This window comes from Ursus americanus, chromosome 25 (genome assembly GCF_024610735.1).
Source record: "Ursus americanus isolate L20-20 chromosome 25, mUrsAme1.1.p, whole genome shotgun sequence".
Classification (NCBI taxonomy): Eukaryota; Metazoa; Chordata; class Mammalia; order Carnivora; family Ursidae; genus Ursus; species Ursus americanus.
In genome coordinates this window covers 26,235,947-26,248,767 of record NC_142151.1, presented here as the reverse complement: position 1 = coordinate 26,248,767, position 12,821 = coordinate 26,235,947, and the positions used below count along the sequence as shown (strand labels likewise).

The 12,821-nt window shown below is 41.2% G+C and overlaps 1 protein-coding gene across 3 annotated transcripts in view; it reads right to left on the bottom strand.

Moving 5' to 3' along the window:
- Positions 1 to 12,821, bottom strand: part of BMAL2 (basic helix-loop-helix ARNT like 2) — a 113,055-nt gene that overhangs the window by 42,958 nt on the left and 57,276 nt on the right. For all 3 annotated transcript variants that reach the window (XR_006782313.2, XM_045811888.2, XM_045811889.2), the window contains 3 exons: positions 9,686 to 9,843; positions 2,984 to 3,063; positions 1,480 to 1,572 (listed from right to left, as the gene is read on the bottom strand). Coding sequence is in view for 2 of the 3 variants with exons in the window: in XM_045811888.2 (XP_045667844.1) it covers positions 1,480 to 1,572; positions 2,984 to 3,063; positions 9,686 to 9,843 (331 nt within the window). In the remaining variant the exon portion in view is untranslated. The remainder of the gene's footprint in view (positions 1 to 1,479; positions 1,573 to 2,983; positions 3,064 to 9,685; positions 9,844 to 12,821) is intronic.

Genomic DNA, 12,821 nt, shown 5'->3' with positions numbered 1-12,821 from the left:
ACCTAGAACGCCTCCCATTTCCCTCCCACTTCTCCCACTATGTACAGCATTCCCACGTCTATGCCTTTGCTTGCATGGTCTCATCACCTAGAGCTCACCACCCCTTCTCTACAAGCTCATAGTTCCCTAGCCACTCTGGCCAATTGGCTTTGACTCCCGACTCCCTCCTCAATTTGAAATGTCTTCCTCCTCTTCTCCTGCTCAACACCTAAGCAGACATTCTACTTTGTATAGGAAGCCTTCCCTGACCCACAGTGATCACCCGTCTTGCGAAATACTTTATTACCTATGTAGACATTCTTATAGAAGATAGAACACATGGACCAGCTGGACAAACGGACGAGTAGCCTGGATTGCTTGGTAGTTAGAGATCTCATATTTTAAAAAATAGCATTTTATAAATCACTCTACGGTGTGATTGGTTAATAGAAGTTCCTACCCATAACTCTATGCTTCAAAGCAAATCAGGTTTCTGAATCTGAAAAGCTAAGGAGCAGACCCTACAGCATGGGGATTCCGAAGTCTTCCTGAGTAGTCAGTATGTCTCTTGAATGGTCTGAAATGCTAGGTCAGTGCCCAGGGGGATATGTCACTAATCTAGAACTAATGCTATCCTGAACTGTAAGTTGTCTGTCTGTGTGTGTGTGTGTGTGTGTGTGTGTGTGTGTGTGTGATGTTCTATCCTGTTAGGAAATGGAACAACCAAGTCTTGACCTGCCTTTGTGTCCCCAATACCACTATAAGCAGCTGCATGATTCATTTGGTTCTTACTCCTTCTGTATGTAGGCTCATAATGCCTCTTCTTCTGTTATTCAACTCATCCGTGAATCTTCTATCTCCCAAATTCCCATGTTTGGGGAGAATATAGGTGAAATTCTTGGGAATTATTTAAGAGCAAACCTGTGGTCTATCTGATTTCTATTTTAAAGGTGAGCACAGGTCCAGTTGATTCACTCTGTTGGATTCGTGTTAGTGCTAGAGCTTTTGAGTATCTAGTTCAAATTAAATGGTGCTCGGGCATGAGGAGGAAAGAGATTATAAAGGTAGTTAAATAAAAGATGAATTTTAGAGTTTGTTGCCAGAGCTTAGATCAAAAGCTGTTATGCAAGGCATATAACCTAATAGTAAATAATAATGCTGTCTTTTGGAGGAAACAGAAGGACAACTAACATTGTTCAGACAGTCTCAAATGTGCCAGTTATTTTGTCTTTACATCCTAAGAGACAGGTGTAATCATCATTTCCCCTTTTTGCATAAGAGAAAGCTGCAGCTCAGGAAAATAACTTGCTGGAGGTCAGGAAGGGAACACAATCAGAAATGAGAACCCATCATCTTTCCATACATTTCCATCTCTCTGGGAGTTCGAAACCTAGCAGAACCTAAGTGGCCACAGCCCAGAGTTCAGGAAGAGAACTCAGAAATACGTATGTGTTCAAAGAAATTAAACATCCCGTGGAAAATAGCCTCAGTTTTGGATACCTGATCATAATTAAGTATTTTGGAGACTGATTTAGAAACGAAGAGAAATTTTCCTCTTTCACATCCAACCACAAATAGGAAGCCTTCTGCAGTCTAGGATTTAAAAATATAAAAGTGAATATTTTTAAATATCTTCTTTCTTACACACATGCAGATACTGTGAAAATTCCTGTAGCAATAAAACAAAGAGTGGTCATAGAGCTAGTAAAATTAGGACGTTTTCTTAAGCTACAAAAGGATTGATGAAGAACATCAGATTGAACCCCAGTCTAAACTAGGTTTTGACATGGCAAGTTTGGCCATGGAATATTGGGTTGAGACATTTTCTAATACGAAAATGACCTATCCCAAATTCTATACTGCACATAGAGACTAGAAAGGTCTCCAAACACAGCAGTAACAACCGCCCAAGGATGTGCTGAGATGAAGGGGAGGTGTAGAGTGGGGACAAGGAAAAGAGAAGACATCCTACAATACACTTTTTGAATAGTAAGGTGTTGCTCATTTAAAACTAAACTTAAAAAATTCTAGCCTCAGGTACTCCCATTGAAATCTGCCCAGTATATCCCTTGTGAAGCAACCTATATGGAAATGGATATGTATGGACACAGGAGGAGTCTAGCACTTCCCTGGGCACTCCCTTGATTCATGTCTACTACCTGGAAACAAACATGAGGTGAGTTAGGCAGACATTCTAGAAGGGCAGAACCAGTGTTATATTAGGACTGAAAAAAAAAAAAACAACTTAAAGATTGATGAGAAAGCTTCCAAAGCATACTGTACATTTTGCTAACTTTAAAAATGTTGCTCTTCAAAAAAAAATCCTTTACATTCCTATCGGGAATAATATATTTAAATTCAGCTGTTCAGATAAAAGAAGAGCTTTTTTAAAAATTAAAAGAAAAATGGGCAAGTATATATATAAAGAATCTTTCTATTTAATGATGCTATGGTTTAAATCCCAGGAGTCATAGCACAAGAGCAAGACATTTATCACCTCCTGGGGGCAGAATAAGCAATGACATGGTCATATTTTCCATGAAGAATAAACGTCTTGACGAGCGAATCTGAAAACCCATGCACATGAAATGATGAGAACAGAAATGTCAAAGCACTGAGTAAGAGCCCATTAAGCAGTAACTGGCTAATGTGCAGAGAACAGGATCCGGAAGAGAAAAGAATACAAGGTAGATGGCTTTGAAGGAGGTGGTGACGGAGGGGGGCAGACCCCATGGCAGAGGAGGGGAGCACAGTAGGCAGTGTCAGTTTAGGACTAAGACAAGCTTTGTTCCATACTTTGGAAAGTGCCTATCCTGCCTCTACTTTCATCAGCCCAAACTAAGACACGGTTACTTAAGCAACTTATTTTTGTAGGAAGGGAGCTATGGTGTACTAGGGAGCCCTGTGTGTCGGCAGCAGGAAGCAAACTGAAGAAAATCTGCCTCCCATCCAAGTAAAACTGAAAGGACAAACACAGCTTAGACAAATATAACTCTTGACTTACCTTAAGGATTAAGTGTCTGAGCTCATTATCCTGAATAAATGAAGGTCTATAATTATCTCCTGCATAAGAATTTGTCATACCTAAAAATAAGTCCAAAAGTTATGGAAAATAGAGTTGGAAACATAGTAAGTGCTCAAGGAAAATGAGCTCTGTTGTCGCTACATTGGAGTTGGTACTTTTAGCACATTCTACAACTTTATCGTAATCATTCTTTCAATAGTACTACATTAAGATGTCCTGCTTTTAAAATGTAAGTCCTTGGAACTATTTATTCACTTATACTTAAATGTATACACAGTAGGAGCTGGATTTCCAAAGAGAACTATATTTTCTATAACACTATAATTACATGCAACAGTATTCAAGAATCTAGTTAGAATCTATAATTCCTTAGCTTCTTAAAACTGTTCAGGGGCACCTGGGTGGCTCAGTCAGTTAAACATCCAACTCTTGATCTCAGCTCAGGTCTTGATCTCAGGGTCATGAGTTCAAGCCCTGTGTTGGGCTCCATGCCCAGCATGGAGCCTACTCAGAAAACCAAACCTTCCCCCGCCCCCACAAAAACCAAAAAACCTGATTATGTGAATTACCCTAAATAGGAAGACTGTGGAACTTTTAATCACTTCTATGGATTCATAAGATTTTCCAAATGTCACATTTTTACCAAATGGTAAAAATCATAGGGAGACTTCTGATAATATATAAAAATGTATAAAATATAAATGAAATAATTCATTTTAAGCCCTTAGCACAGTTTATTGTATTAAAATAAAAGTCTCTAACTGAACAGCTGGCAAAATGAGGAACCAGCAGGTCATGACCTAGGTAAAAGTTTGAATAAGAGAAATAAGGGAGGTACCAAATTCCGTTTGCCCTGAAGGCATCCACCCACCTCAACAGGAGAAAGCCATTTGTGGCCACAAGGGGGCGCAAGAGACAGTCCACCAAGCCAAGGTACCCTGTCCCCAGATAATCTCCAGGCGAGGGTAATTCACAGGTAAACCAATTTCCCCTCTGTTAAACTTCTCATCTTTCCTAACCTCAAGTCCCTCTTTCTGAGGACTACAAGAGAAGTTGCTTTTGCGAGAGAAAGATGGGTTAATACCCTGAGAGGTTTCTGTTGTTGTTTTCCCCACCCTGGGACATTTTAACCACACATCGGCCCTTGGATGGATTTGCAGCTCAAATTCACCAAATACCTAAGTCTGGGGGGGAAAAACCCAGAAAATCAAAAACACCTCATAGTCTTACTTGATAAAGTTTTTTTCAGACTGGTAGCACCCTTATGAGCCTTGCATAAGCAAATGAAAATCTCTCTCGGAATCTATCTTCTAAGTAGGCCTCCAAGAATGAACTCAAATGATTTCTTGTTATTACAACGACTACACAGCGACCTGTGGGAGGGAGTTGAGAAAAGCGAAAGATACAGAGTTTCGGGCCAGGGTACAGCCATAAATCAATTTGAGCAAGGCCGGGCTGTCTGCTTGTCTGGCCCGAAGGTTGGCAGAAATATGCTGGGGATACCCTATCTGTGTCAATCAGCCAGAACGGGCAAGCCCACGCAGTGAGGGAGGACATGCTAAGGAGAAAATGAGGGGGGTAAGGGCAGGGCCGAAGCCAGGCTGAGGTGTGTATAAAACACATGCTGTGATATTCTGTACACGTGCAATGAGGGCTAACAAATTTTTAAGATTTTATTTATTTGAGAGAGAGAGGGAGCCTGATGTGGGGCTTGAGCTGGAGACTTGACCATGACCTGAGCCCAAGGCAGACGCTAGGTGCCCCAAGAGATAACAAACAAGCAACCACCATCACTTACCTTTAGCACAGTGTTCATTAGGTTAAAATGTTCAAAATCACAGTAGCTATTCCTCTTCCCCCCACCCCCACCCTGAGTAAACACTGTGCTTGCCCTTTATAGGTGTTACTCTTTTCTCTTAACAACGACCCTACCTAGTTAAATGCATTAGCCCTAGTTTACGGCTATGGCAATTGAGGATTAGAATGTGAAATTACTTGAAAGTCACAAGCTATTAAATCAGGGAGCCAGGCTTTGAACCCAGGAGATTGCCTCTGGGACCTGTATGCATGCAGCACTGCACCCCCACTGAGCCCCAGTATGATGACTGCACACACAGAATGCCCAGTTGCTCTGAAGGCACATGCTGAGAAGCAGGGCTACTCCGAGTGTGGTCTGCAGACCAGCGTCATCAGCAAACTGTGGCAGGTGAGTACAGAAATGAAGAATACGCATTTTTGGGGGTGTCCGGGCAGCTCAGTTGGTTAAGCGTCTGCCTTTGGCTCAGGCCATGATCCCAGGGTCCTGGGATCAAGCCCGTCTTCGGGTTCGCTGCTCAGCGGGGATCCCACTTCTCCTTCTCCCACTCCCCCGGCTTGTGCACATGCGAATTCTCTGTGTCAAATAAATCAATAAATCTTTAAAAAAAATTTAGATGCTTTTATGGAAATGTGACACTGTTGTGGCACCCCGGCCCATGACCATTTTTCCAGGAATTAACTGTATTTTATAATGGGTGGGGGTGGGTAACACTTGTCCTCCACCCAGATACTTTGAGAAGCACTGTTTAAAGTAGTGCAAAAATTCATTTCACGATCCATTTGTCTTTAAAGTAATTATGTAGGGACCAAAATAACATGATCCACATGCAGTCCTCTGATGATTTGGGGTCTTTTGCAGAGCAAGTTGGGGGGTCTACTCCAGTAAGGGCACTGGAGGCAGACCCAGGTGTCTTAGGTCCTCTCCTTAAGCACTGACTAAAGGGTCCACTCAGGATGTGAGGAGTCCTTGACCACCTCAGAAGGGCCAATGGCAAAAACCTGTGCTCTGGTGCAAGGAATCTGCCCCGGATTGAGACAGTACGTCCTCCCTACTGAGCTGTTCTTGCTGCTCCCCCCACTCCTACTTCCACTGTAGCATTTATCGCCCTGGGCTTAATGATCTCTGCCTGGGTCTGTCTCCCTTGCCTACCGTGAACCCCAAGAGCGTAGAGATCTTGTTCCTTCCTTTTCAAGTTCCCAGCACAGACAGGACCCTACCTGATGCTCAGTGCATGTTTGTTAAATTAGTTGATGGATTCATGACTTTTCCCTTAGGTCCTCCTCCCTCCGGGCATTGCGAATGTCAAACTTGTTGGGTAACTTTAGGGTTGCAATCAAATGATCTCAGCTGGGGCTGCGAATGTTCACTGCTAAAAGATTTAAGGGAAATATTGCATACAACTGAAGCAAGATCCAGTTGTGGGTAAAAGAGAATCCTGTTTCACAATGGATCGTTATGAAAATGAGACCTCCTGTCACATCCCAAAAGGAAGCATGCCAAGCAGTCTCCCCACACTTGTACTGTTCTGCCTGGCATTGAAGGGATCAAGGCCGAACTTTCTTTTCCCCACTGCCTACTCTCCAGATCTGCATGTGTTCAGCCAGTTGGAGTACAGGAACCACTGTTCTACCGCATGTAGAAATCTAAGGAAGGTGATTTAAGTATATCTAGTTTTTGTTAAAGGGACTTAAGCAGAAAAGGCCAAAACCAGAAGAAAATTATAAAAGAAAAATATTTCAGCGGTAAAAACCAACATACAGTAAAGGTGGTAGATGAACCACTTGCAAAGCTAGTATGACAGTTAAAAGTAGTAAAATAATATCTACAAAAATGAGTCAAGGGATACACAAAAGAAAAAGATGTAAAATGTGACAGCATATGTATAAAATGTGGACGGAGGAGTACAAATGTGGTGCTTGTAGAATGTGTTCAAAGTTAAGGGACCAACAACTTGGTACAGGCTGCTATATACTTAGGATGTTATAGATGAAACTCATGGTTACTACAACCGAAAACCTATAATACATACACAAAAGGTAAAGAGAAAGAAATCGAAACATAACACTAAAGAAAGTCCTCAAATCACAAGGGAAGGGACCAAAAGAAGAAGAAAGGAATGGAGAGGACCTATAAAAACAACCAGAAAACAATTTTTAAAATGCCAATATGTGCCTATCAATAATTACTGTAAATGTAAATAAAGGTAATGCTCCAGCCAAAAAACACAGGGTGACTCAATGGACAACAAAACAAGACCCAATTACATGCTGCCTCCAAGGGACTCACTTCAGAGCTAAAGACACAGGCTGAAAAGGAAGGAATAGAAAAAGATATTCCATGCAAATGAAAGCAAAACAAAAGATGGGGTAGAAACACTTATATCAACAAAATAGACTTTAAAACACTAGAATAAGAGATGGAGAAGGCCATTACATAATAATAAAGGGATTGATTCAAAAGAGGATCTCACAATTGTAAATATGCATGTAACACCGGAGCACCTAAATATGTAAGGCAAACATTAACAGACAAAGGGAGAAATTAACACAATAGTAGTGGGCACTTTAACATCCTACTTATATCAATGGATAGATCACCCAGAAGAAAATAAGGAAACAGTGGCTTTGAATGACAGATTACAACAGATGGGCTTAACAGATATACATACACACAAAACATCCCATCCCAAAACAAGAGAATATACATTCAAGTGCACAGGAAACATTCTCCAGAATAGATCAAACGTTAGGCCACGAAACAAGTCTCAATAAATTTAAGAAGACTGAAATTAAAAGACGACTGAAATCAAACATTTTTTTCTGACTACGACAGTGAAATAAAATCAATTACAAAAACAAAAAGACCCAAAATCAATTACAAAAACAAAAAAAACCAAAACTGGAAAAACAAACGTGTGGAGGCCAGAAAACATGCTATTAAACAACCAATGGGTCAACAAGTCATAGAGGAAAGGAAAAAATACATGGAGATGAATGAAAATAGAGACAATGGTTCAAGATCTCTTGGATGCAGCAAAAGCAATCCTGAGAGGGAAGTTTAGAGTGATACAGACCCACTTCAAGAAAGAAGAAAAATCTCCAACAATCTAACTTTATACCTAAAGGAGCTAGAAAAAAAAAACAAAACCCAGGCAGTAAAAGGAAGAAAATAATAAAGATCAGAGTGGAAATAAATGAAATAAAGACAAACAAAACTGTTAAAACTTTAGCCAGATTCATCAAGAAAAAGAATCAAAACGAGAAATGCAAGAGAAGTTACAAGCGACACCACAACAATCCTAAGGATTCTATAAAAGTTACGCAAAAAAATTAGACAAACTAGAAGAAATGGGTAAATTTCTAGAAATCTACAATCTCCCAAAACTGAATCAGGAAGAAAGAATCTGAACAAACCAATTACCACCAATGAAATTGCATCAGTAATCAAAAAACTACCAATAAACAAAAGTCCAGGGCCAGATGGCTTCACAGGGGAATTCTACCAAACATTTAAAGAAAAGTTAATACCTACCCTTATCAAATCATTCCAAAATATAGAAGAGAAAGGAAAACTTCCATATTCATTCTATGATGCCAGCATTACCCTGATACCAAAAACGAAGACACTACAAAACAAGAAAATTACCAACCAATATCCCTGATGAACATAAAAATCCTCAATATTTCCAAACCAAACTTAACAATACATTAAAAGGATCATTCTCCATGATCGAGTGGGATTCATTCCAGAGATGCAAGGATGGTTCAGTATCTACAAATCAATCAACATAACACACATTATAAAATGAAGGATAAAAATCATACGATCACCTTAACAGATGCAGAAAAAGCATTTGACAAATTCAACACTCAGAAAAACTCAACAAAGTGGGTAGAGAGGGAACATAACATAATAAATGCTATAAATGACAAACCCAGAGCTAACCTCAACCTTAGTGGTAAAAAGCTGAAAGTTTTCCCTCTAAGATCAGGAAGAAGACAAGAATGCCCACTCTCACCACTTTTATTCAACATAGTCCTGGAAGTCCTAGCCACAGCAATCAGATAAGAAAAAGAAATAAGAGGCATCCAAATTGGTAAGGAAGGAGTAGAACTCTCACTATATGCAGATGACAAGATACTACATATAGAAAATCCTAAGGACTCCACCAAAAAACTATTCGTTCTAATAAATGAATTCAGTAAAGTTGCAGAATACAAAATTAACATAAAGAAATCCATTGCATTTCTATACACTATTAACAAACTAGCAGAAAGAGAAATTAAGAGATCACATTTACCATTGCATCAGAGAGAATAAAGCACCTAGGAATAAATTTTGCCGAGGCAGTGGAAGGACTGTACTCTGAAAACTCTAAGACATTGATGAAAGACAGTGAAGATGACACACATGGAAAGCCATACTGTGTGCATTTAAGATAAAGCTTTTAGTGAAACCAAGATTTTCAATACTCAGATTAGTATTCTCTCCACCTACGGAATATGAGCATCAAAATCGATGCCTAGAAACAAACTGATGCCTATAAAACTGAAAGACACATCTGTATAGAATTTTAGGAGCCAATAACAACAAAACAAATGAATCCGGGACCTGTTACAGGGAGGACTTCACGAATCCAAGTGCGGGGCGCCTGGGTGGCTCAGTTGGTTAAGTGTCTGCCTTCGGCTCAAGTCACAATCCCAGGGTCCTGGGATCGGGCTCTCCACTCAGAGGGGAGCCTGCTTCTCCCTCTCCTCCCTGCTCATGCTCTCTGTCACTATTTCGCTATCTCTGTCTCAAATCAATAAAATCTTTAAAAACAAAACAAAAAGACCAAATGCGGAAGCCATTTGCGAACTCACCTTTCAAAGATCTCAAGTGTTGGACAGCCATTCTCAACACCGTAAGTTTGTCCAGTTTACGTGCCATGGGATTGCACTGAGGGATCATTGCAGACAGTTCTTCAATCAGGTTATTCATTTTATCTCTCCTCCGCTTTTCGGTTTGGCTGTGAGCTTCTCTAAGAAGGAAAAGAACCTCCTTCATTCTTCACATCGAGCAGACCCAGCTACCCTGGAGGCAAGGCTGGAGGCCTGCGAACACGCCCTCCTTGCTTCCAGCTCTGGCCCTGCACTTCTGGGTCGGGGATGAGGAGGGAGCTGCTAAGCACAGGAACGGTGCTTGTCTCTCACCCCACCAACGACCCCCGCTCCTTCCTCCCTAGCTTCTTTCCAGAAATCTTCAAGAACTAAGATGTGTCTGAGAGCCACATGGGTCATTTTAGAACTTCCCTCAGTCTTAGAAGGCTACCCAACGCTTCCTCGCCGGTATTCACTTCAGCATGGTCACTTCATTCTCCTCCCCAGCAGCTTCCCACGGGGCTGCAAATGTGTGCAAATCTCTCCCTGTGGGGAAAAAGAACCCACCTTTCCCCACTCCTAGGGGTTTTTACCTCGCTACCGTCTTCCCTTCTCAGCCAGCTTCCTGGAAGAACACCATCTCCACTCTTTCCACTTCTCAAGCAGGCACCCTTCCATCTATTAAAATCAACCTTCCACAAACCCTGCCCCACTGACACTATTTCTAGCAGAGGTCATCCTTATTTTATGCAACTCCTTGCTGATCGCTGCCTTGAATTTGACGGTACTGACACTCATTCTTCCACTGGCTCCTGTGACCCTCTCCTGCTCCTCCACCCTCCCTGCTCCGCTCAGTCCCCTTAGTCTCTTTATCAGCTCTGCCTCTTGCCTTAAATAGTGGTGTCCCCAAGATTCCCAACTTGGCTCTACTCTTTCCTCACCCTACAGCTTCACCCTGAGATAGCTCCTTCTCTCAAAGCTTTACAACTGTTCATACTCTACTTACCATTAAATCCCTATCTCGTTCATACCTCGCCCCATTCCTGACCTTCAAAACTTGAACTACACACCTAAATGATTCACAAGTGCCTTAAAACTCAAGGAAGCCCACTCTGAATACATTCTTTACAATGTACCCCCATTTTATTTCTCCTTCCTCCTTTACCCCTGATTTACTCCTGTAGAGTTTATCTTGGTTGCCGATATCACCAGGCTCGTTCTAGACCCTTCCTTCTTCTTCACTCTGAAGAGCCAAATAATCACAAACTCTTGTAGGTTCTAGTTCTTAAAATGGTTCTTATATAGGTCTTCTCTTCCTCCCCATTCACTCTGCCACCACCTTAATTCATTAGGTGATAGCTCATTGCACTACCCCAAAAGCCTTTTAATCTGCTATACTTCTAGTGTCTTCCAGTCTATACAAACCACTTCTAGAATTCCAGAATTATCACTCGAAAACAAATGAAGTCATCTAATTCCATTGTATCAAACTGCTAAAATGTATCTTCACTTCCTAAGAGGAAGGGCCCAACTTCCTCATGACATCCCAAGGTTCTCCATGACCTGGCTTGTGCCCTCCTTTCCAGTTGCATCTCTCTGTGCGTTCCCTACATCTCCACATGTCACTCTGGAGCAATGCCAAACGACTTGCTAGTCCTCACACATGCCAAGTCACCTCATATCTCCTCTGACTTGCTCTTTGCTAAGCTTAGAATCTCCTTCCCTTCTATATTCTTGGAAAAATCCTCTTCCTTCTTCAAAACCCAGCTCTGTTATTCTTCCGGGAAACCGTCTGTGACTACTACAGGATGAATCACCTTCCTCTCTCAGCTGCCTCAGTGTCATCTGCACTGCTACCGTGTCACCAGACCTAAGCCACCATCTGTTGGAAATTCAGTATTATTGAATACATCACAAGGAAAGAAAAACGTTGCCAATTAACAGGAAGAGGCCATTGATAAGACCTTTTTTCACAGATGGTAAACTGCCGGGGAAAATTGTATATCTTACATTTGCGTTAGGCTCTTTCACTCTTCACACTTAACTGTAAATATCTGTCTGTTTCACCTATGGCACTTCGATCATGGTACCTCCAGGATTTCTACATAAGAAGAGTTTAAAAAGGACAATCTGATGGGAAAGAAGGAGGAGACTTGCTCTGACCTGTCTTTATGGCAACTTTAGATGAAATTAGATGAAAGAAAATGTAATTTTTCCACATAAAAGAGTAGAGGAGGGGAGAACACTAATGAAAACCAATGGAGATAATATTCCCCTTCCCCCCAACCGTTCACCCTTGGGTAATGCCACTCTTGGAACAAAATATGTACTTTTGATGAACTGGATAGAATTCAAGTTACATGTACGTTCACATAAAATTTAGCTATATCCTCATGCTTTGGTCCATTCATAACTTTTAGATTAAAATTTTATGATTAGAAGAATGTCATAGTTATCCTCTTGCTAGAATTATCACCTCTCGTTTCTACCAGTATTACCCACTAGCACGGACACTAGCAATGGACAGAGCTGCCTGATTCCAGGAATGTCCAGCAGACGGGGTGTTCTGTCTCAGAGGTAGGGGTTAGAGGCAGGTGAGAACAGGCGGGAGCAAGGCCCTGTGGAGAACAATGAGTGATGATGGTGGGAGCTAGGAAACCCAGAGGAAGATAAAATAGCTAGTTTTTTAATAAAGCCCTTTACTTGAAGGAGATGCACCTAAAAGATTTCTGAAGAACTGTATTAGGGCAAGGCGTATTTACCAGAAGCTGGTTCTCTGCTTGATAATTCTGCAGCAGGGGTCTGGCTCTTAATTCTGTGTAGTTACTGCCACTTTGACCCCTGTCAGAGTTTTGTAAATCATATCAAAAGCCAGAATAAATGAAATAAAGGCAAAACTGAGATCTGGCCATGCTGCCGGATGTAGAAAAATTTTTGTTGACGTTGAGAAGATGTTGAAACGATTGACAAAGAATTCATGCGGATGAATTCCTAACAACCAGACGCTCCTCAGAAGTAACTGTGATTTGTTTACAGCATGAATCAGCTTCTCTCCAGTGCCTAAAGAAAATATTTTAATAAACAGTCCCTCTAAGAAAAATTTAAAGGCAATTTAAGACCAAATGTTATTCAAGTAGAC